Here is a 26289-nt window from a genome sequence, read left to right as displayed (position 1 = left end):
ACATGCCAGTAGGTTAAGGCTGAGCACCAGTCGCCTTCGGGTTTGCTACAGCCTATTAAGATTCCCCTTTGGAAGTGGGAACGTATATCGATGGACTTCGTTAGTGGGTTTCCCTTAACACCCACTAAGAAGGATTCGGTTTGGGTCATCGTGGATCGATTGACCAAGTCAGCGCACTTTATACCGGTTCGTACTAATTATTCTCTGTAGAAACTAGTGAAGTTTTATATTTTCGAGATAATGAGACTGTAGAGGGTACCAATTTCTATTATCTTTCATAGGGATCCTTGCTTCACATCTCAATTTTGAGAGAAGTTGTACGAGGCTTTGGGTTCGAGATTAGACTTCAGTACTGCGTTCTATCCTCAGACCAATGGTCAATCTAAGAGGGTGATTCAGATACTGGAGGATATGTTGAAGAGTTGCGTGATTGATTTTCGAGGTAGTTAAGAGGACTATCTGCCGTTAACTGAGTTCGCCTATAATAACAGCTTCCAGTCTAGCATCCAGATGACACCTTACGTGGCATTGTATGGTCGTAAGTGTCGCACTCCTTTATGCAAGACTGAGTTGGGAGAGCGATGTGTTCTGGATCTTAAGTTGGTTTCCAAGACTGAAGATAAGGTTTGACTGATTAGGGATCGACTGAAGGCAACTTCTGACATGTAAATGTCTTATGCTGATCTAAAAAGAGGTGAGATTGAGTACTCTGTGGGGGACTTCATGTTTCTGAAGGTCTCGCCATAGAATAAGGTTTTGAGGTTCTGTCGTAAGGGCAAGTTGAGCCCTAAGTTTATTAGGACGTACCAGATTCTGAAGCGAGTGGGATCGATTGCTTATCAGTTGGAGTTACCTCTAGAGCTAGACCGTATTCATGATGTGTTTCATATCTCTATGTTGAGGCACTATCGCTCTGATCCCTCGCATATTGTCCTTGTTGAGGAGATTGAGGTTAGGCCGGACTTGACCTTCGAGGAATAGCCAGGTCAGATTCTGGATTGTGATGTAAAGGTTCTTCCGAGGGTGTCTATTCCATTAGTGAAAGTGCTGTGGTGGAACCAAGCACGTAAGAGGCCATGTGGGAGCCTGAGGATACGATGCGTCAGCAGTATCCTCATATGTTCCGATCAGGTAAATTTTGAGGCTAAAATTTTTTTTAGAAGGGTAAAGTTGTAACGCCCTAAAATTCTTATTTTTGTTTTTGTGAATTTGTGACACAACTATGTATTTACATGTTGCCTGTGAATTTATTGCATGTTGCATTGCATCGTGGTGGGTGGATGATATTTGGAGGAAGTGTTCTGAAAGGTTCTTAAGCCTGTGATTTGGTAGCTTAGCTGCAATATTCTGATTATGTGCCACATTTCGGTATAACATGGTGTGTAGTGATAGGTGGGTGTTTTTAACCCCAGATGGTGTGTAAGGACAGATGGAGATGGTGTGTAGAGGCTGGTGGTTAGGATTCTGATTTCTGTTACTGCATACTGTATCTAAGATGTGCCAAGGTCTTAATTATTATCTGAGACTATATCTGAATGGGCTTAGGCCCAAACTAAATTTGTAATGGGTTGATGTTCACCTTTGTGCATGTTTTCTGTGGGGGTTACATACTGAGTTTGCGAAAACTCACCATTTTTTATTTAATCTGTACAGGTAATCCCCAGACTTGACGGATTGGTGCAGCGGAGGACTCGACGGTAGCCACATGGAAATTTTAGAATGCTTTTTTTTAACTTTCAGATTTTATTACTTAATTGGGGTTTTGATGTAACTATTGGACTTTGGACTGTTTGGCTTTAAATTTTGGTTTTTAATCTTGATTTATGATTTTACTACTGCTAGGCATGGTAAAACTCGATTTTCATTAAGATCGAATGGTTTTCCTAAAATAAGTGTTTTTCAAAGCTTTCGCTTTGATTTTAGACATAATGAAGAACTTGCGTTTTACCTCGAGTTAAGATAAAAGCTAATTAATTGGACAAACTCATTTTCGAATCCCATTCTATGACATTGCCAGATTCAGCCATAACGTCTAGGCCAGGTTTGGGGTGTTACATTTACCATACCGCGGGGGCCCCGTTGTGACCCTAGCTTAGAATTTTTATTGAATAAGAATTTGGGTCACATATATTTAACACTTCTAATGGAGAAGAAAATGATCGGCACTGCAAGTGGAGGGGTATTAGTCAATATGATCCCTCCAAGTTACATGAAATTTGATATCTACTATAGCGACCAGCTCCCAACATTTTAAAGCTATTACGAAGCCCTTAAGAAGGGTTCACGAGATAAATACTCCTTCCTTAGAAGATAAGATTGATAAACTCACTAACATTGTTCAAATTTTGGTTCTAGGTAAAACACCCCCAAATCGAGTTTGTGATATTCGTGTAGTCCTTGATCATACAACTGATGCATGTCCAATCCTTCACAATAACTTTATCATACAAATGAGCGTTGTTGGAAATTTTCCTAGTCCACTACAGAGATAACATGACCCATATTCGAACTCTTACCATGTTGGATAGAGGAACCATGTAATGACCCAAAATTCACGGGTACCGAAAAAGTACATTTTTGGGCATTCGTCTTAGCAAACCGAATTAGTAAATATTTATTAGAAATAATTATAAGCCCAGTTGTGTATCTAATTAGGTTTTTATTAAGTGAATTTAGCTTAACTAAGAGTAATTAGGAAAAAAAGGGACTAAAGTGAATAAAGGGTAAAAGTTGAATTGTAGATTAAAAGATAATAAAAAGGACTAAAAGAGCAATTAGGCCAATTCTCATAAATGAGATGGCTAACCATGCTAAAAATCTTAGATACTTTAGATTTTAATTATATAACTATATATGATTTCATTATAAAATATATAATTAAATTAAGTTATTATAAATATTATATTATGAAAATAAACTAAATTATGCCAAATGTATGGTGATGCTAAAATACATGTGTAATGTTTGTATTTATACACTTGTAAAATATTTATATATTTTTTTAAATAATAGGTAAAAGATATTTGTATATTGATTATATTATAAGATTTTTTTATGATAAATAAATTAAAATAAAGAAAAATGTATGGTGATTAAATTATACATGAGTAATACATATGTTTATACACTTGTAAAATAAATAAATAATTACTTATAAATTAAGTATAAAGATATTTATTAATTAAATAATTATTATTATATTATTATAAAACTAATAAAGTAAATAAAACATAAAAGGAATAAAGGAAACAAAGCATAAAAAGAAACAGAGAGTGAAACAAAACAGAGAAAGGAAGGGAGAAAAAGAAAAGAAAAAGGAAAAACTAGGGTTTTAAAGCTTGGAGCTTATTTTGGTAAGTTAATTAATTCATTTTCTTTTAATTTTGATGTTTTTGAAGCCTTAGAACAAAGTTTTGTTGAAATTGAGTTGAAGTTTTGAAAGTTCTAAGATTTTTTAACATGATTCATGTTGCACAAATTGTTGAATAAAAGGTTTGATTGATAAAATTTCTAGTTAGAATTGATAAAAGAATTAAATTGTAAAGTAAGCTATAAGTTTTGTGTTAGAGGAATTAAATTGAAATAAATTTGAAATTAGGGTTTATTCATGAATATTAGATAGTTAAGTTGAATTTGGTAGGAAATTGAGTAGATATAAACTATGAATTGAGATAGAAAAGTAAGTGAATTTAGTTAGGACCAAATTGAAATTAAAGTTGAAGTTGAATAGAAAATTCAATTATTTAATATAAATTAGTATTTATTAATAGTGTAAATTACTTTAATTTTAGTAGCTAGCAAAGAACCAGAGGCATCGACTCAAAAAGGAAAAAAAAAGTTATCGAGGAGTAGACACGAGAAAATCACGATTTGTATTACTATAATTCGAACTACTATTTATTAATGTTATATTTAAATTTATATGCATGGTAAGTAAATTATAAAGTAACTATCAATATTGAAATGATTGAAATTGAGATGAAGTATGATTATGTATGCATATTTAACGATATATTGATTGGAAAGTGAAAAATTGTATTGAATTGAACTGTGGTTAAATTGAGAATGATTTGAATTGAAAATTTGAGAAAGTGATGGAATTGAAATATGAGATTTGAATACCCTATTAACTAGTCGGGCTGAGTCGGATATAGTTGGTATACCATAGGATTGGAAGAATATGGGGATTTTTTGGCTTGGTCTAGGAAACATTGATGTTACTATATTTCTTCAGACTATCCGAAGAGGCACTTAGTGCCATTCTGGTGAGTTTGGGTGGATTATTCTGGTGTGTTTGGGAGGAATATTTTAGTGTGTTTGGATGGATCATTCTGGTGTGTTTGGTTGGAATTCGTGTATCCGTCAAGGTCCAAGTTTTGTTAATAGGGTGAATAAATGAAATGAGAAAATCAAATAAATTTGATTAATCGTACTATTGAAAGTATGAAAAAGAAATTGTGAATCGAATTGGGAATTGCAATGGTATACGAGATTTGAAAGCCTAAACCTAAGGTTCATGAATTTGATAAAAGACAAAATTGTTGATATATGATATTAGTTGATGAAATGTTATAGATGTTATATGAATTTGAATGTAAATTAGTTCTTATAATTTAAAATGTTATATGATTGATATTTATACTTCATTAATGTTATATAGTTTGAATTATAGTAATACTACTGAGTATAGACATACTCAGCGTACGGCTGTTTCCGTGTACAGGTCAGTAAAAGTCAAAGGTCCTGATTCAGCATCCAGATCAATCTCGACTTTAGCACAACTTTTTGATGTATTTTTTTCTTTTTGGTAAATGTGGCATGTACCTAGGTCTTATTTAAGAGTCTTGTGAGTTTTGGTTGTAAAGAATTGGTCTCTAATGTTTTAATGATAAATGAAATGTTAAGTTATAAAATGGTATGTTTGGTACTAAAGTTGAAATGAGATAAATGAAGTTTATTAGTTAACTTTTATATAGTACCATGAATGTTGTTGATCAATTTGACAAGCCAATGTTTTAGGCATGATTTAAGTATGTTTGAATGTGAAAATGTGTTAGTTTCCATATTAACTGTAAATTGGTTGCGGTTTGACATTGCATGGAAGGTTAGATATTTATAAAAGGGTTATACTGAGTTTAAAAAAAATATTTACGAAAAATTTTCGGAGTACTCAAACAAGTCCCGTTCCACTTCTAATACGTGTTTTGGGCCTCGAGGGTCCATTTATACGAATTTAATGATTAAATTATATAATGTATGTTAATTTATTTATGAATTATTCGTAAATTGTCCGATATGTCCGGTAATGCTCTGTAACCTTGTTCCAGCAACGATTTAAGGTTAGAGGGTGTTACAGTTGTTAGTATCAGAGTTATTCAGGTTTAGTCGATTCTCGGGCTAAATCGAGCTCGAAAGTGAGTCTAAAGTTACATGCCATTGTTGAGTCAAAACTGAGTCGGGATTTGGATGCTGACATTTTTATTTGTTTCTATTTTATAGATTAAAGATGTCAGATGAACAAATAAATGGTACTGACCAAGAAATGTACACTGGAGACGAAAAATCATGCGGATTAGATGAAACTTAATTAGTAACACCTAGTATAAACCCGATGAGAAATCAACCCCCTAGAATAGATAGGGGAAATGTCAGAGATAGGGATGATTCTGATTTATTAAGAGTAATTGCTGATGCCTTACAAAGGGTAGCGGGAACTGCTCCTGCTACAACATCCGCACCTACTCTGAGATAGGCCCCAATAAAAGAATTAAGAAAATATGGTGCCACTGAATTCTTGGGTCTGAAAGGAGTCGATCCATTTACAGCAGAGAATTCGATGGAATCAACTAAAAAAGTTCTGCAACAACTGGAATGTACCCCCTGAGAATGTCTTATCTGTGTTGTTTCTCTACTGCAAGGTAAAGCTTATTTGTTGTGAGAATCTGTAATTCGACATCTACCAACAGAAAAGGTAACATGGGATTTGTTTTAGAAAGTATTCTAGAAGAAATATGTCGGAGAATTATATATTGAAGACAAAAAGTAAGAATTTCTGATGTTGAAACAAGATAATCTATTAGTAGTAGACTATGAAAGGGAATTTCCTGAAGAATTACCGGGTTTACAACCTGACAGAGAAGTTGAATTTGCTATTGAGGTGCATTTGGGTACAACACTACTCTTTATACCTCCATACCGAATAAATTGCTTCAGTAGGGTTGTTTCCGTGCATAGGTCAGTATAACTCCCGTGATTTTCGATACATTTTCATTCCACCAAGGAGTAAAGCAAAAGTACCATCATATGCTTCTCGGAGAATCAACCCTATTAATCAAAAGTAGTTGGAATAGAAAGTCGATTTTGGAACCTTAAACAATCATGTTCATCAATACTAAAATTTTCTACCATACTATTTCATACCATCACTTTTCTCTTCATCAACTTTTCATCTTCTAGCTGGGCTGCTCTAATTTGGTCAAACATTACTTGCTTAACCCTTAATTCATCTAACAAGCTTCCATCATCATTAATACTAAGCCGAGCGAACATTGCCCGTAATTCAATTGCTGCTTTTCTGCTTAATGCATCTGCTACTACATTTTCTTTTCCTGGATGGTAGTCTATTACACAATCATAATCTTTCAAAAGCTCAATCCACCATGTTTGTCTCAAATTCAACTCCTTTTGAGGCAAAAGATATTTAAGGCTCTTATGATCAGTATAAATGTAACATTTCTCGCCATACAAGTAATGCCTCCAAATCTTCAATGCAAAGATTACTACAGCAAACTCCAAATCGTGTGTCGGGTAGTTGCACTCATGTGGCTTCAACTTTCAAGATGCATAAGCTATTCCTTTTCCGTCTTACATCACTACACAGTCCTTTCCTGACTCTGATAAGGTTAAAATAGGTGCCTCAGTCAACATTTGCTTCAATGTCTCAAAACTCTTTTGGCACTGATCATCCCAGATAAAAGGAACATTCTTTTGTAGAAGCTTAATCATAGGCAATGTTATTTTTGAAAATCCATTAATGAATCTTCGATAGTATCTAGCTAGTCCCAGAAAACTACGTACCTCGGATACGTTCTTTGGTGCCTTTCATTGAACAATCGCCTCAATCTTCTTCGGATCAACTCTGATTCCATCAGCAAACACAACATGTCCCAAAAACACCACCTCCTATAACCAGAATTCACATTACTCAGCTTCTCGTACAACTATTTTTCCCATAGAATTTGTAGAACTATTCTGAGATGTTGATCATATGCTGACTTCGTCTTCAAATAAACCAATATATCATCAATGAAGACCACCACAAACTGATCTAAATACGACTGGATAATGCGATTCATCAGATCCATGAATGCAGCTGGGGCATTAGTCAACCCAAACGACATTACCAAAAACTCATAATGACCATACTGAGTATGAAATACAGTCTTTGGCACATCACTTTCTTTTACTTTCAACTAATAATACCCGAATCTCAAATCAATCTTCGAAAATACCGAAGCTCCCTTTAATTGGTCAAACAAATCATCTATACGGGGCAATGGATATCGGTTCTTGATCGTCATATTGTTCAACTGCCGGTAATCGATACAAAGTCGCATGAGCCACTTTTCTTTTTAACAAACAATACCGGTGCACCCCATGGTGAAATGCTCAGTCTAATAAATCCACGATCTAACAAATCTTGTAACTGTATCTTCAATTCTTCCAACTCGGTGGGCAACATTCAATAGGGAGGTATAGAGATTGGTGCTGTACTCAGATACACCTCAATAGCAAATTCAACTTCTCTGTCAGGTTGTAAACCTAGTAACTCTTCAGGAAATACATTCGGAAACTCACATACAGTTCTGATTTTGCTACATTAACTTCCAACTAAATCAAAATTAATAAGTATGCTGCACAACCCTGCTGAAGCAATTTAATGGCCTTTATTGCCAAAATGATGCATGTTGATCCACTAGTACGGATACCATTCACTTCAATTCTGTTTCGTCTTCTGTCTGAATATTGAACCTATTTTTTATAACAATCTAATACTACTCTGTGTTTAGATAACCATTCCATGCCTAAGATTACATCAAATTCATCGAAAGGCATGATCAACAAATCAACAGAAAACATTTTATCATGTATTATCAATGGGCATCTCCGACACACTCGGTCTATAAACACAGTTTGTTCCAAAGGGCTAGACAACTCTATTAAAACTCTAGACATTTCAGATTTTAATTTTTTTGACTTGACCAATTTCGAATTAATATATGAATGTGATGATCCCGGGTCAATTAATGCATAAACAGGTTTAGAATACAGTAAAATTATACCTGTCACGACGTCATGTGCATTGCCTTCTTCTTGAGTCTGAACTACATATGCCCTAGCTAGCGCTCTAGCCTTTGACTACTAAGCAACAATGTCACTGCCTTTTCTTACACCACCACCTATAGAAATAGAACCGCCTCTACCCGAGCCTCTGCCTCGAGCAATAGACACTAATCTCTGTGATGGTGTAGGTGCGATGCTTTCACTTTTTGGGCAATCTCTGATAAAATGATCTGTAGACCCACATCGAAGCATCGTCTGGTTATTCTCCAACATTCACCTCTATGCTTTTTCCCACAATGTTCGCAGTCTAGCATGTCAATGTCTCGAGAAGGGCCTCTTACACTGCCAATAGAAACTATAGTCTCATTTCCCCGGCTTTTATCACCTTGGTCCGATCTAAAACTCAGCCTCCAACCACTTCTGGTTTCTCTAGATCTTTTTGGCTGAGGATTAGAGCTAGTAGTTTCAGCTCGTTTCCCAGTCAATTTAACTATTTTTGACTTTTTATCCAATCCTAAAACTTGCTCTACCATTTTTTCCTGTTCGACCAAATCTACAAATTCTGTGATTCGGTATGATAATAGATGTACTCTGATTTCATCTATTAAACCTCGTAGGAACTGTCGACCTCTGTCGGTAGAAACTCTGAAGCATATCGACTAAGTTTAAAAAATTCCCTTTCATAGTCTACCACTGATAGATCATCTTGTTTCAATATAAAAAATTCTTGCTTTTTGTCTTCAATATATAATTTTCCGACATATTTCTTCTGGGATTCTTTCAGAAATAAATCCCATGTTACCTTTTCTGCTAGTAGATGTCGAATTACAGATTCCCACTATAAATAAGCTTCACCTTGCAGTAGAGAAACAACACCGATAAGACATTCTCGGGGGTACATTCCAGTTGTTGCAAAACTCTTTTAGTTCATTCCATCCAATTCTCTATTGTGGATGGATCGACTCCTTTCAGACCCAAGAATTCAGTGGCACCACATTTTCTTAATTCTTTTATTGGGGTCCGTCTCAGAGTAGGTGCGGATGTCGTAGTAGGAGCAGTTCACGCTACCCTTTGTAAGGCATCAAAAATTACTCTTAATAAATCAGAATCATCCCTATCTCTGACATTTCCCCTATCTACTCTAGGGGGTTCATTTCTCACCTGGTTTATACTAGGTGTACTAATTCAGTTTCATCTAATCCGTATGATTCTTCGTCTTCGGTGTACATTTCTTGGTCAGTATCATTTATTCGTTCATCTGACATCTTTAATCTATAAAACAAAAACAAATAAATAGGTCAGCATCCAAATCCTGACTAAGTTTCGACTCAACAGTGGCATGTACCTCTAGACTCACTTCCGAGCTCGATTTAGCCCGAGAATCGACTAAACCTGAATAGCTCTGATACTAACAACTATAACACCCCCTAACCCTAAATTGTCGCAAGAATAGGGTTATGGAGCATTACCGGACATATCAGACAATTTACGAATAATTCATAAATAAATTAACATACATAGTATAATTTAATCATTAAATCCGTATAATGGACCCTCGAGGCCCAAAACACGTATTAGAAGTGGAACGGGACTTGTTTTGAGTACTCCGAAAATTTTCGTAAATATTTTTTTTGAACTCAATATAACCCATTTATAAATATCTAACCATCACTGCAATTTCAAACCGCAACCAATTTACAGTTAATATGGAAACCAATACATTTTCACATTCAAACATACTTAAATCATGCCTTAAATAAGACCATTTTATAACTTAACATTTCATTTATCATTCAAACATTAGAGACTAATTCTTTACAACCAAAACTCACAAGACTCTTAAATAAGACCTAGGTACATGCCACATTTACCAAAAGAAAAAAAATACATCAACAAAGTTGTGCTAAAGTCGGGATTGATCTGGATGCTGAACCAGGACCTTTGACTTCTACTGACCTGCATACGGAAACAGTCGTACGCTGAGTATGTCTATACTCAGTGGTATTACTATAATTCAAACTATATAACATTAATGAATTATAAATATCAATCATATAACATTTTAAATCATAAGAACTAATTTACATTCAAATTCATATATCATCTATAACATTTCATGAACTAATATCATATATCAACAATTTGGTCTTTTATTAAATTCATGAACCTTAGGTTCAGGCTTTCAAATCTCACATACCATTTCAATTCACAATTCGATTCACAATTTCTTTTTCATACTTTCAATAGTACGATTAATCAAATTAGTTCAATTTTCTCATTTCATTTTTTCACCCTATTAACAAAACTCGGACCTTGACAGATACACAAATTCCAACCAAACACACCAGAATTATTCTACCAAACACACCAGAATGATCCATCCAAACACACCAAAATATTCCTCCTAAACACACCAGAATAATCCACCCAAACACACCAGAATGGCACTAAGTGCCTCTTCGGATAGTCCGAAGAAATATAATAACATCAGTGTTTCCTAGACCAAGCCAAAAAATCCCCATATTCTTCCAATCCTATGGTATACTAACTATATCCGACTCAGCCCGACTAGTTAATAGGGTATTCAATTTTAATATTTCAATTCCATCACTTTCTTATATTTTCAATTCAGATCATTCTTAATTTAATCACAGTTCAATTCAATACAATTTTCCACTTTCCAATCAATATATCATCAAATATTCATACATAATCATACTTCATCTCAATTTCAATCATTTCAATATTGATACTTACCTTATAATTTACTTACCATACATATAAATTTAAATATAACATTAATAAATAGTAGTTCGAATTATAGTAATACAAACTGTGATTTTCTCATGTCTACTCCTCGATAACTTTTTCCTCTCCTTTTTGAGTCGATGCCTCTGGTTTTTTACTAGCTATGAAAATTAAAGTAATTTACACTATTAATACAGTACTAATTTATATTAAATAATTGAATTTTCTATTCAACTTCAACTTTAATTTCAATTTGGTCCTAACTAAATTCACTTACTTTTCTATCTCAATTCATACTTTATTTCTACTCAATTTCCTACCAAATTCAACTTAACTATCTAATATTCATGAATAAACCCTAATTTCAATTTTCTTTCAATTTAGTTCCTCTAACACAAAACTTATAGCTTACTTTACAATTTAATCCTTCTATCAATTCTAACTAGAAATTTTATCAATCAAACCCTTTATTCAACAATTTGTCCAGCATGAATCATGTTAAAAAATCTAAGAACATTCAAAATTTCAACTCAATTTCAACAAAACTTTGTTCTAAGGCTTCAAAAACATAAATTAAAAGAAAATGACTTAACTGACTTACCAAAATAAGCTCCAAGCTTTAAAACCCTAGTTTTTCCTTTTTCTTTTCTTTTTCTTCTTTCCTTTCTCTATTTCATTTCACTCTCTGTTTCTTTTTATGCTTTGTTTCTTTTATTCCTTTTATGTTTTATTTACTTTATTAGTTTTATAATAATATAATAATAATCATTTAATTAAAAAATATCTTTATACTTAATTTATAAGTAATTATTTATTTATTTTACAAGTGTACAAATACAAACATTACATGTGTATTTTATCATCACCATAAATTTGGCATAATTTAGTTTATTTTCATAATATAATATTTATAATAACTTAATTTAATAATATATTTTATAATTAAATCATATATAATTATATAATTAAAATCTAAAGTATCTAAGATTTTGATCATGGTTTGCCGCCTCATTTATGAGGATTGGCCTAATTGCCCTTTTAGTCCTTTTATTTTCTTTTAATCTCCAATTCAACTTTTACCCTTTATTCACTTTAGTCCCCTTTTTTTTCCTAATTGCTCTTAATTAAGCTAAATTCACCTAATTAGACACACAACTAGGCTCATAATTATTTCTAATAAATATTTACTAATTCGGTTTGCTAAGACAAAGGCCCGAAAATGCACTTTTTCAATGCCTTTGAATTTTGGGTCATTACAAACCACCCTAAATTCAGCCACAAAGCGAAGCCCTTATATAATCAACCATACTAACTCAGGCCTCCTCATCCTCCTTGATAGCATCAACCCTCAGGTATATCTCTAGCAGACATCATGAATAATCTTGCTGCTAGCTCCCTTAAGTTTCAACAGGACATGAAAGCGATGCTCCAAAATCTACAAAGCCAAGTGACCAAGCTTGTTGTTTTGGTCAATAGATTAGAGTTCCAAGGGAAATTGTCATTCCAAATAGAACCAAATCCGAGAAAAAATGTAAATGCAATGAGTCTGAGAAGAAGAATGGTTCTAGAATCTTGTCCTGGTAAAAATTCGTGCCTAAAAATCAAGTTATCGATTGGGAAAGAAAACCTGTTATCTGGAATCAATTCGAAGCTAAAGTCAATATTGTGCTTGAAGCTAGAGCCTTCGTTATATTGGTTTATTCAAATTTGAGTTTGTTTGTTTATTTTTATCGCGTCTTTCATTTTTATTTATTTATTTTATTTATTTTATGTTCAAATTTAATTCCCTCTCTTTAATTTTGCAAATTAGCATAATTCTTGTATTGAAAAAATCAGCTTATAAAATAGTATTTTTAGGCACAATAAAAGTTAATTTTTTTCTTAAAATTGAGCCTTGCAATATTTATAGTAATAAACCCTCAATTGAATTATTACTTATCCTTTCTATAAGCCAGTGTAAGCTGGTTCCTGGCTTTCTACCGAATGGCTTTTTCATTATTCTCAAACCCCGAATTGCTTGAGTGTAAACTTGAATAAAACGAACCAAGTGCACACAATAAAAACCTTTTGTAACTTTCAATGGGAAATGTTAATTCTCTTTATTTTTTATTCAAACAAAAAACTTTTAGTTTTTCCGAAACATAAAATTTATTCTAAAACTAAATTGACACTATCTTTCGACAGAATAACAACGCTTAAAAACTTATGTAATTAGGTTAGCTCAAAGTTCCTATTTATAAAGAAACGATACGAGAGTTTTGCTTTAATAATGGTTAATTAAATAATAATATTTTAGTAGAAAATAAAGTAAGAAATACAATAAGGAATACTTATAGTACAATACAAAGGGGTGGCAACTTAAGGAATACTAGGGTTTGTCATACCTCATCCTTCGGATGGGCTTTCAAGATTATCTCGCGTATTGGGTACAATTATATGTATTGTTCGAACTTTTATCCTATATTTATAATTTATCCAACCCAATAGCTATCTATTTCCCAAAATATTAATTAATTAAATTAATTTTCCTAATTAAATTATTTTCTCAACACAATTTTAATTCTGTTAAAGTCATAGCAACTTTACTGTATTAAATCTATGAGGAAATAAATTTAATTGCATCAATTAATAGATCTATGATGACTAATTAATTTAATTCAAACTTCAAACTTCAATTATTTAATAATTTGAAAAAATTGAATTAATTTTTAGGTCATCTTTTTTACTTAGCGAGAAAACATATTCACTACGAATAGAATACATGTGATCCATTTCTCTTACTTATCATTTTCATTCATTCTACAATTATTAGTTCTACATGCGATTCTTTTAAAGTTATATTGAGCTAGCGGAGAGACCGATTGGACATATCAAATTTGGGCTCAAATTATTTGTAATTAAGTTCTGGCTCTTTGCCTATTAATTACAACATTATTTAAGTCATTTCACTATAGTTTCATGATTGAGCTATTCCTTATTATATATCATTACGAAAGTTTTTCAACAAGTGCTCGTCTAATGACATTGTTATAACTGTGTTACCCTCATAGGATATCATTAATCTTTTTGGGATAAAATTCGTTCTCCCAATGTGATCTTATTTTATCTCAAGGTATCCATTGTATCTTCCGATATGAAAAATTTAATTACTAATATGTAGTAATTAAATCATTTATCTTATGACAATATGTAGTAATTAAATCATTTATCTTACGATAATTCACCCGTGGCCACGTTCCTCTTTGAAATGTCAAAGAGAGGATGTCATTTACCCCTATGGGGCTATGATTCCACTATTGTGAAATGATGATGCATTATGCAGAAGTCGTATATCCAACGTACTAACTTTTAGTTCCTTATCTATTTGAACTTAGGCTTTTAATACATCAAAAATATATGAGTCACACGTACATAGCCTATCATCCACTCAGGATTAAAATATATTATGCTATAAACGTCAAAAGTGGATAAATCTATAAATGGATCTAAAATAAATTCAACTTTGGTCCTATCAGATGTGTTGTCAATCCAAACAATCATACATATGTTTCTATCTTCTGGGAGTGATTCACTCAGATACTCAAGACAATATATCTTTTCAAGTGGAGTTGATAGATGACATAATAGCCTTTTAATCGATTTGCTCAATTTCGATTAGATTACGAACTATTTATATTATCTACTAATAAAAGTTATCTTCTCACATTATAATCTGACCACATAATGCAACTTAATATTAGTTCAACATTAGATAATCAATAAACCAATATTTGCTTACTTTTTACTTTGTGAGCAAAAATCATTGAGGACATATATAAATGATATTAATGAGTAATGAAATTTTATTTAAATCAATCTATTCAAAAAATAAAAAATACAAAATGATAAATACACTACACTTAGGGCATTAGATCCTAACATCTTGGTCATAAGAAATAATAAAATTAATCAATCCAATCTCTATGTGATCGACTTTACTCTTTATACTGCAAATTTAATTTTGGTCTTAGGCGTAGGAATTTATTTTTAGTGAATTCGACTCCTATCATCCATAGTTTGAAGAATCAAAATTAAGCAAATTGATTAAAAAACTATTATACTGTCTATCAAGTCCAATTGAAGAACGTTGTCTTAGGTATTAGAGCGGATGACTCTAAAAAGGTTAGTGATGTAAGTGTGAGTTGTCTAGATTGACAATACATTAGACAAGACTTGAGTTAAATTTATCCTAGATCTGCTTATATATTTATTACTTATGATGTTCATGGTTGAATATATCCTAGATCTGCTTATATATTTATTCACTTGTGATGTTCATGATATGACTTACCTAAATCTTGAGTAAGTAACTAATTTTGTGTATATAACTCATATACTTTTATATATTAAAAACTTGAATTCAATTGGCAATAGAGCCGAAAGCTGGTATATTAGGTATATATCTTATGTATGACATAACTTTACTTGCAACAGTGGAATTCATAGCTCAATAAAAGGGTAAAATGTATTCTTTCATTGACATATCATGGTTGATGAAAAAGAAATGTGATTATGAGTCATTTGTATAGGACAAATGATTTTATTACTATTTGTTAGTAATAGAATTTTTCATAAAGGAAGATACAATGGTTGCCACGAGATAAGATGGAATCATATTAGGTGAACAAATTTAATCCAAAGAGTTATTGAATATCCTGTGAGGGTAACACACTAATGACAATGTCATTAGACAAGAAAAATTGTAAGTCGTTTTTGTAATGGTATATAATAAGGGAACATTTAGTCATGGTACTTTTAGTGTATTAATTTCACGACTAAATAACGTTGCAACTAATAGATGAGGAGTCGAAACTTAATTACAAATTATTTTATCCTTAATTGTATATGCCCAATCGATCCATTTACTAGCTCTTACTTTTAGAAGCCATATGTCAAATGAATGAAAACAATGAAAAGAGAAATAAATTGCATGTATTACTATTTGCAATAAATGCAGATTCTCATTAAGTAGTCATCACAATTTTTCAGAATGAGACAATTAAGTTTATTTACTCATAGATTCTTGTGTGATTTTAATAGAATTAAAATTGGGTTGAGAAAATAATTTAATTGGGATAATTAGTTAATAATTTAATTGGGATAATTAGTTGAATTTATTTTAATTAATCAAATAAATATTTGGGGAATATAAAACTTATGTAGGTTAGTTTAAAGATTAGATAACATATATAATTGTACTCAATATATGAATGTATTTGAATAAATTATGTGGGAGTATAAAACTTATTAATATATTTTATTATTTTTCAATAAATCTATTATTAATAAATATTTGAATTAAATATTTAATAATGTTTATAATTAACTAATATTTGAATTAATCCACAAAGTATGATTTTCTCAAATTTTGATCTAATCCATTATCTGAATACATTAAAAAACAACAACTTGCATATTAACTCAAGATTGTGGAGATGTACAATTTGTAATTTTTTCCTTGTTACATAGTAGGTATAAGTTCAAGTATATTCATATATGGCTTGAAATTATCGTATTACTAATTTTTAAATTAATAGTTTGATTTAGAAGTATGACATTTTTTCTAGATACCAGATTTTCCATTTTTAACACGTTGAAATTTTCATGTAAGCTTAATTAAGGTTACATGTATCTTTCTTGATGAGAAAATTGCACAATGAACTAGTTGAAAAATTGAATTAGAGAGGCGGTGATGTTGTTGGAGCAATAGGATATCATCATGAATAAGCTTGTTTTCACACAAGTACTTAATTCTACAAGTTCTTTAAGTTTTCTATGTTAGAAGACATAATTTACTTATAACAAAATAAAACATAGATATTTATCTAGTAATTTTTTTAATAAAAAAAACTTACTTTGGAATAATGAATCGAAGTTGTAGAGAAAAAAAAAAGAAATAATTGTGTTTTTCTTTGCTTAATTTTTTTTAACCTTGAATAAGTTAGTTAATACTCTAAACACAAATAAAATAATGCTTAATTTTGTCCTAACAATTTCTTTTTACTTTCTATCTACATGAGAAATTAACTTTCTCACCACTTATTAAGGGGATCACTTTTCATTGTTCATGAAAAAGTAACTCCTATGAGAATGTTTCATTCCAAGAAAAATAAATTAGAAAGTTTCATACTGAATGTTGGAACCATATTCCAATCAATTAAATTATTTGAAAAGTAATAACTTTCTATCATACCAAACACCTCTTAGTCAGAGAAAAATAAATAAATTGGACAAAGTAGATAAATAATTTAAAAAAAAAAGCATAAAAGAGTGGTATGAACCATCTCTTTTTAACACTTTCTCAGGTGTAAGGAGGGTGTTTCCGAGAAAAAGGAAAACATCCACCAAGAGTGTGGAGTATATTAAATTGCTACATATATCTTTGATAAATTTTTTTACTGCTGGGCCATAGTAAAATTTTATTAAACCCTATAGGGTAAAACTAATCAAAAGGTTAGTAAAAACAATAATCACTTCCTTTTGATTTAACTGTAATTTGGACTCATGATATTTTTTTAAAGAGGTAAACACATACCCAATAAATCATAATTTAGGTTTAAAAATAAAAATCACATTTAAATCCAAATGAGGCTTTCTTAAACAATAAAAAAAATTGCGAAATCTCAACTTAAAAACTCTATAAAACAACCAAGTTTAGAAAGAGTGAAAACAAAACAACGATAAAAGTAAAAAAATTGAGACATTCCTTAACATCACAAAACATCATTTGCTATGAATCTTATTGACAAACTCCAAACATCGACACACAAGTCAAATAATATTATTTGATAAATATCCAAAAATCCCTTCAAGACATAAGCTTATAAAAGTAAGATTAATTTTGAAATTTCTCATTGAGCAACTACTCAAGCCATCACCAGCTCACCTCGAATGTTACTTCAAATATTATATTTATTAAAAATTATTGAAGGTATTATACTTATCAATAATGGTTTAGTTTTTTTCATTTAAAATTACATAAATTATTACATGTATTTATTAGAAAATATACTAACAACATTGTATTTATTATAAATTACTATTAATACAAGCCATTTGCTTCCCAATTTTGTAACAAAATTGAAAGAAGGTTGATGTTGTGCCTTGGTGAATATAAGGCTATAAACTTAATATGCCACTTTTTAACTTTTACATGTATATGTGGCTCTTCTAAAAGTCTCCTTTATATGTTTCCTTAAAGATGGTTTTTTGATGTTATGCAGTAAAGGGGTTGGATCAGTAATGATTCTAATATTCAAATTTCAAACCCTACAAAAATTAAATGAGAATTTTTTTTTTCTAAACTTGTATGATCTGAAAACAAAGTGGATTCTTTTGAACTTTAAAACAAAATAAAATTCTCCTTTGAAATTGAATTGCATGAGTATAGATGTGTTTTAAGCTTCAAAATAATGAAAATCTTGATGTTTTTCTCTATCTAGGTGCTTAACCAGTTATGCTACAATATATCTCTCTGTCAACATGGGCGACAAGTTAAAGCTCTTCAAAACCCTTCAATGGATCCTTCTTTGCTAATTATCCGCTATATAATGACCAAAAAGTTAAGCAGTTCAAGGCTGGCTTTTTGAAAGCAGTTTTTTGCAACTGCTATATACACATATATGATGTCATATTGCATAATTCAGAATTGTTTCCCTTTCATCTTGTTCGCAAACAACGTTGGTTCAAGCAGCTTCTTTCTCCTGATCTTTCAATCTAGATACAACTTCATTCAGCACCATCTTATTTTAAGTTCAGCATAGATCCAGGTTCTGAATTTGCAGACTTACTCAGTGATTCCTAGCCATTCAATACAGATACTATGTAAGAAAGCCAGCTTTCAAGAATAATATGTATTTTGTGCATCCATAATGAGATTTTGTAGTAAGTAACTCTTACTGTTTCCTCCCATTATGTGGTTATAAGTAATTTTGCCCTTTATCTTAAGCTTTTTCTTTTTGCTATGCATGTAATTGATATCAATGATAGATAAGTCTCAAACCTGGCTTGATGATGATGAGACCCTCGACCTTGAAAATGGACTGCGAAAACCATCACTGCCGCTGTGTCCACGGCTACAACCACTAGTGTTGAATCCTTGGCTTTGATCACTACCACCATGCCCTTGGCTATAACCACTACTGCTAGAACCATTATTGTTGTATCCTAGGTCTCTTAGTCGGTTAAGTTCTGGCAGTATAACATTGGCAAGATCTGGTCTGTCCCTCTTCCTCAGCTCTGCACATTGTAGTGCCAATTGAGCAAATGATAAAGCCTCTTCCATTGGCCAATTTGGCACAGCTGGATCAAGTAAATCAGCTAAAGCTCCTTTCTCAATGGCCCTTCCGACATGGTGAGCAAGACCCATCGGAGGCTTTGCTGTGATAATCTGGAGCAACATTATCCCGAGGGAGTATATGTCTGATTTAGTTGTTAGCATGCCTGTTTGCTGATATTCAGGATCTATGTAACAGAATGTTCCTGCTGCTGAAGTCATGTGATATTGTGTTACACTGTCAGCTACAGAAGGTGGAACTAGCCGTGCTAGGCCCACATCACTAATTTTGCTCACATAGTTGCGGTCGAGGAGAATGTTAGCCGGCTTAAGGTCTCGATGCACTAGTGGTTCTGGCTTTGCTTGGTGAAGGAATAGAAGCGCAGTTGCAATTTCAGCAGCTATTTTAAATCGTCTCCTCCATGAAAGTGGATGGGTATTGCCTTTTCGAAATAGCCTATCCTCTAAGCTGCCATTGTGCATGTATTCATATACTAAGCATCCATACTCAGGGCAAGCGCCGAGTAAGAGGACCATGTGTGGGTGTCTAATGCTGCAAAGAACCTCAACCTCTTGCTGGAATTGTTTCTTCCCTTGAGCAGCATCTGGTCTTAAAATTTTGATGGCAACTGGAGTGTGATCAAGTTTGCCTTTATAAACAGGCCCATAACCTCCTTCTCCAATCTTGTTTGATGCTGAGAAATTTTCAGTAGCTTCTTCAATTTCTTCAATGGAATATTTTCTATATCGGACATCGTTAGTTGCCAGGGCATTCAAAGCTCGATTCTTCTCATCCGACTCTTTCTTAGCTTTAGACTCTGCTTGCCTTCTTCTATATGCTTCCATTTCCGCTAGCTTCTGTGCCGCCTCAGCTGCTTCAATGGCAGCTCGGCACTTAGCCTTCTCCATCTCTGCCATGGCAAGAGCTGCTTCTCCAGCTTGCCTGGCTTCCTCAAACCTGCGAGACTCTTCCATCTTCCACTGATGAAGCTCATTAGCCTGAACTCAGAAAAGTCAATTATGTTCTCAAATTGATGTTCTTGATACCTTTTAGACATTAATAAATAAATAAAAAAAACTGGTATGATGACTTCCTGTGCAACTTTGAATTTAAAGGGTGTTTTGAATAATTTTACATGTAACACCAGGACAATCCGAAAATTGTACTTTAACTTCAAAAGACATCTTTCATCCCTTATATATACAATAGCCATTTTGTACCTTTTATATGCAATAACTTTATTTTTGGTTAATTCTTTCTTTTCTTATCATTTATTCCTTGAACCATCTCATGTGGCCCAATATGTATAGATGTTTTCAACTTGCAATCATGGTCATGAACAAAGTCAAAGATCTGTTATATTAAGACCTGTAATTTCAGAATTTTCTTGGAAGATATGGTTGATTTAACAGGCAAAAACTTAAAAATGCTGAGAACATGATGGTAAGAGATTACCGTTTTCTTGGCTGTAAGAGCTTCTTTGCAAGCTGAGCTATACATATCCATGGTTTGTTTAAGTTCAAGCTTTAACCTTCTCATTTCATCTTCTATGTCTCGCTACAATTCAAGGTCATACCATATAATGAATATTAGCAGTTCTGTCATTAAGCCAAAAATGCTTTACAGTAAACACAGCACAATGGCTGAATACCAAAGGCCTTACCGCACTTTGTGAAGATGACTCATAATTGCTACTTGAAAAATCTAAATTTTGGCCAGAAATATCAACAGAGCCAAGGGAAAGTTTTGCTGGAAAATCTATGTCACTAGACAAAGAATCTTGTCTAGATGAAGACGGTCCTCGAACTACATCAATATCCAATGACATATTTCCTGGAGAGCTTCTATGTCTATCGCGTATAGGTGCTTTAGAGGAATTATCGAAGGACAATCTCTCTGATCCAGCATTTCCCGGTACACCTTTTGTATATTGTCCTCTGATACAAGTAAAACATACAATGTCAACATTATACTAGTACTGACAAGACACAACCATTTCTAACTTTACCAACAAAGTTGAAGGTTTTGATTGTTTGTCACATTTTTCCAGCACTATTTCAATCAAATTCCAACAATGTAACTGACTTTCCCACCTGTATCCATCATCTTCACTTTGATCGAACGGTATTTGCGGTGGCATTCCTATCGGTGCCTTTGGAGGGGCAGCGGTATTCGACACAGGTCGTTGTGCTGTTCGCACTGTCAATATCTTACCTTTGGAAATCACATACACAGAACAAAAATCTGGTGCAGTTTTGATCAAGGTGGTTGGAATGTCACTTTTGAATTTTCTATAAGACAAGTAACTGAACATTTATTATTAGAAACACAATATAGAGAAAACCCAGAAACTTCAAACAGGAAGTAAGATATATTAATGAACCTTGATATGGCACCCCTGGTTGCTGCGCCAAGGACTATGCTGTTAATCAAATTTCTACTAACGTAGTCTATAAGTGCTTTAGAGATATCAACATCCTCGAGGACAACCTCCCTCGCTTGAATCTAAACTTGTCAATGAAAATTACATGATAAGTAGCTACAATTTTGTGAACAAATCATGATAGTTGGCAGTTGATACCATACTACTTGATACATATCGTTACTATTCTAAAGTTTCAGCCTATTTCAACTACTATTAGCATGTACCAGCCTATTCTTTTAAAATTTATATTTACATATGAACATAGTCATATATATATTAAAAATATATTTGCATCTATATAATAGATATAATTTTTTAATAACTACAAATTAGAATATAAATATATGTGGATTGAAAAACCAGAAAACGTACATCAAAACACATCAACAAAAGTGGCACTGTTATCGGTATGGATAACCTTATCATTGTTGTTGAGAAATGCTTACCCCTTTGCGTGCGCAGTAGCCACGAAATGGAACGAAAAGCTGGTTTATGTCGTAATCAGATTCGGGTTCACCTTCTGCATGAAAATGATAAATAAAAAAAAGAAGAAAAGTAATGCATGGGTCAAAAATCATTATTGGTATATTCTTGTTACTTCATTGTAGCTTTTCATCAAACAAAAAAGAGAGGCAACGAAGATGGATAATATAAGAAAAACGAGAGAAAGGGTACCTACGGTTTCTATGCCTAACATGGATCAATACGATGATAGGATTGGAGATGACGAGATGGTCGATAGCCCAACGAACAGCATGTGGGCTGTTCTTGTCTTTGTCGATGGCCACCGCAGTGGAGTTGGCGGGTAGATTGTCGTCCGGTGACAAGCGAGAAGCCATTGGAAAGTGAAATGACTTTGTGTGGTTAGGTCTGACGGCAATGCTATATAAACTTTTTGATGGATGACAGAAATATAAGTTGCTGCCACCACCACCAGCACTGCCGTTGCGACCACCTAGCCAATGCCTCCTCGAAAGAGAAAAACAAAAAATCCTACAATACCAAAAAACCAAAATGGGAAGGAATGTTAAAAGGAGAAACAAAAAACATAAGGCTAGATTTAGACTTTTTCTCCTGGTATGTAGGTGCAACTCCAAATGTTCCTCTATTTCCCTCATGTCTTGTTTTAGGCAATTTAACCTCGTCCATTCCTTCAAAAACTGTAATTTGTAAGACACAAATTTAAAGTTTGCTACATTTATAAACAATATTTTGCTACAACTAGCTTGAGGAACCATATCTACTTTAACCAAAGAATGGGTAAAATTTCATAGGAGAGACACCAAACTTCATCCTACACAAATTAACAATATTTCGAAATACCACAAAGCACACAACTAAGGCATGCCAAATTTACCCAAAAATCATAGTCAATTCACCCTTTACCATTGACAAATCCAACAATTCACGTCATCATCATCAAACAATACAAGTTGGGATCAAAATATAAACATCACTCCTATAAAATAAGGATCTGAAATTTGAAACCACAAGCCACAACAAAAGAATTCCAAGGCAACAACTCATCAAACCCCACAACACATCCATCTTCTCAAGTGATCCACAAACCAAAATATAAAACCATCATCCATTAAAGCATTTTCCTCACGTAACACCATAAAAATAAATTGAATCCAATGGTAAAAGAACAAAACTTGTTGTAACACCGGATCTAAAAAATATCAAATATAAAATGTCATATTTGTCATTGAAATGATTCAAATAAAACGAACATTTAAACAACACACATATTTTATTGAGTTCAAAACATGATATATGAATATTTGGATGTTTACAAGTCAACGATATGAAAATCGAGTATCAAACGGCCCTTGAAGTAACAATTAGGGCTCAAAACACACAAGGAGTAAGTCAGGTGCCCATACATAGGTCCTATGTACCCAGAGGCGATTCTAGGGGGATGGCATGGGCCTTGCCCCCCCTCAAAAAAAAATGAAAAATTATCATTTAGGCTCTTTAAATTTTTTTAAAAATTTTAAATTAGTAATAGTAAAATTGCACTTTATCCCCCTCTAAAATTATAAAAATTCAATTGAATTCTTTAAAAATTATAAAGATTTAGACTATAAAAAATTAAAATTTCATTCGGCCCCCTTAAAAAATTGTCTTGGCTTTGCCCCTGTATGTATTAGAACTTGGAACCAATTTTCAACAATTTAGCTTCGCAATACAAAATAGGAATGTAATGACACATGCTAGTGTCATGAGCTTGGAGGTTAGCCTAGCAAACCACGTAGCTTTAAGCAGTGAATTTGCTTCAAATTTACCTAAGTCATCCTGAACCATCAAAAAAGAGAAGTCTCTAAGGCACTAATGCTAAAAAGAAACTAAGAGAAACAAACAGAAAAGACAAAAGGCTCGAGAAAGCTATGTGAGTAAATGCTCTCAAATTGATTAATGAATTATGAATTCTAAGATTAAAAGATTAGAAATGTGGTGAGAAAGATCTTTATATATGGTTGAGCACCCCTATTTCCAACAATAAAAATTAAATTACATCAACGACTTACATTGAAAGCTATTTACAATATAAAGTTCTAAAAAATTTAAACTGTAAATGATCTTACAAGGTTACCCTAGTAAAATATAAGTTATTGGAGTGCTTACAATTTCATTGAGCTTAAAGTAGATAGGCCTTGAATCTTCTAAGTATAGAGCCAGTCCTGATGGGTCAAAATGATCCCAAATCATTTATAAAAGAAGCTTGAGTCATTAGTGCACACCTTGGTCACAAGCTTTTGTGTGTGGCCCATGTTAAATTATACAAAAATTATCTAAAAAAATTTGCACATGTTTTTTATTTAATTTGAAAATTTATAACAAAGTGAAAAAAAATATAAAAAGTATTAAAAAGTAATAGAAAATTATGAAAACATAATAAATTATATATTTTATAGATCCATCTTTGAGATTGATCAACTTGTAGATATCATCAATATAAGCATCCATGTTGCGTGGGAACATGGTGCTATCACTGGGGAACCTAAACCTCTCCCTTTCGACCTCAATTCTAGTTCTTTTTCTCACGGTCTACTATTTATGTGGCATGTTAGCAAACCATTCAAACTCTTTTTCATCATTTTATATAATTTTTTGATAATTTATATTTTAAATATTTTAAAATTTAAAATTTTATACTTTTTTTCCAATTTTGTAATTTTATATTATCTTTAATATTTTTTTATAAATTTTAAAATTTTTAAAGTTTTATTTTTTAAAATAATTTTCTATCATCTTTAATGATTTTAACATTTTAATATTATTTTTCATTTTTTAGTTAACTTTTGAAAATTCTAACTTTTTATAATTTTAGAAAATTTTAATTTTTTTTTTAAGAATTCTTGGCATGCCACATGGTGAAGTTAGAGACGTTAGGAGTGTAAAAAAATACAATTATGAAAGAATTTTTGTATATTTCAAAAATAGAAGAGTTATAGTATATATAACTTACAACACATGAAGTTTTTCAAGGAAATAGTTGAAGAATCCCTATAATCAAGGATTGACTCAATCTTAAAGAAAGTAAGAAAGAAAATCTCATCAAATTATAATCAAGGATTGACTCCATCCTAAAGAAAGAAATAAATAAAATCTCATCAAATTTGTCTCAATCAACTCATTGATTTTTATCACTCCCCCTCAAGTTGGGCATGGATATCACACATGCCTAACTTGCATAAAGCTTTATCATTGCTAGAAACAGCCTTGGTGAGTATGTCAGCGAGTTGATCTTCGTACTTAACAAAAGGCAATGAAATGGTTCCAACTTCAAGTTTTTCTTTTATAAAGTGTCTATCAACTTCTATATGCTTTGTACAACCATGTTGAACTAGGTTGCGAGCAATCTCAATCGCTGAAGTATTATCACAATATAGGTTTATTGAACCTTGAGGATCAATTTCTAATTCTTCAAACAATTTCTTCAACCACAACAATTCACATACTCCAAAAACCATGCCTCTGTATTTTGCCTCTGCACTTGACCTTGCAACGACTGGTTGTTTCTTACTTCTCCAAGTTATAAGGTTTCCTCCAATGAAAGTGAAACAACCTGAAGTTAACCTTCTATCATCAGTTGATCCTACCCAATCTGCATCACTATAAACCTCTATTGTCAGATGATCATGTTTCTTAAAAATTAATCTTTTCTTGGAGCATCTTTTAAATAATTCAATATGCGTTTAACAGCTTCCATATGTGACTTTTGAGGATCATGCATAAATTGACTCACCACATTTACTACATAAGCAATATCAGGTCTAGTGTGAGACAAATAAATAAATTTTCCCACAAGCTTTTGATATCTTACTTTGTCAGTTGGAGATTCACCTAAACAGTAATATAACTTATGATTTTGTCCAATGGGAGTAGTCACAGGTTTTCAACTAAGCATTCTAATCTCAGTTATCAAATTAAGAATATATTTTCATTGAGATA

The 26289-nt window shown here is 32.4% G+C and overlaps 1 protein-coding gene across 3 annotated transcripts; it reads right to left on the bottom strand.

Annotated features, from left to right (window-relative positions):
- Positions 1-18440: 18440 nt before the first annotated feature.
- Positions 18441-22847, bottom strand: LOC107962833 (U-box domain-containing protein 52). Of its 3 annotated transcripts, none has more exons than XM_016899368.2 (8): positions 22507-22847; positions 22278-22351; positions 21790-21911; positions 21500-21712; positions 21070-21343; positions 20862-20963; positions 19133-20404; positions 18441-18930 (listed from the first exon to the last, which is right to left on the bottom strand). In XM_016899368.2, exons 1-8 carry the CDS (start codon positions 22526-22528, stop codon positions 18874-18876), a joined length of 2136 nt encoding a protein of 711 aa, XP_016754857.2. In that variant the 5' UTR covers positions 22529-22847; the 3' UTR covers positions 18441-18873. The 3 variants fall into 3 exon arrangements, with proteins under 3 accessions (XP_016754857.2, XP_016754855.2, XP_016754856.2); XM_016899366.2 differs by having other exon boundaries at positions 22511-22846; XM_016899367.2 differs by having other exon boundaries at positions 21500-21697; positions 22511-22846.
- Between the last annotated feature and the right edge of the window lie 3442 nt (positions 22848-26289).

This window comes from Gossypium hirsutum, chromosome A06 (genome assembly GCF_007990345.1).
Source record: "Gossypium hirsutum isolate 1008001.06 chromosome A06, Gossypium_hirsutum_v2.1, whole genome shotgun sequence".
Lineage (NCBI taxonomy): Eukaryota > Viridiplantae > Streptophyta > Magnoliopsida > Malvales > Malvaceae > Gossypium > Gossypium hirsutum.
Note: the sequence above shows the minus strand (reverse complement) of the source record. Positions and strands in the feature narration are given on the sequence as shown.

Coding starts and splice junctions, on each gene's coding strand:
- LOC107962833 (XM_016899366.2), bottom strand. CDS start 22,670: ATGGCTTCTCGCTTGTCACCGGACGACAATCTACCCGCCAACTCCACT. Junction 21,344..21,499: donor AGTGAAGATGATGGATACAG/GTGGGAAAGTCA, acceptor TACTTGTATCAG/AGGACAATATACAAAAGGTG. Junction 20,405..20,861: donor CTCTTACAGCCAAGAAAACG/GTAATCTCTTAC, acceptor TTCTGAGTTCAG/GCTAATGAGCTTCATCAGTG.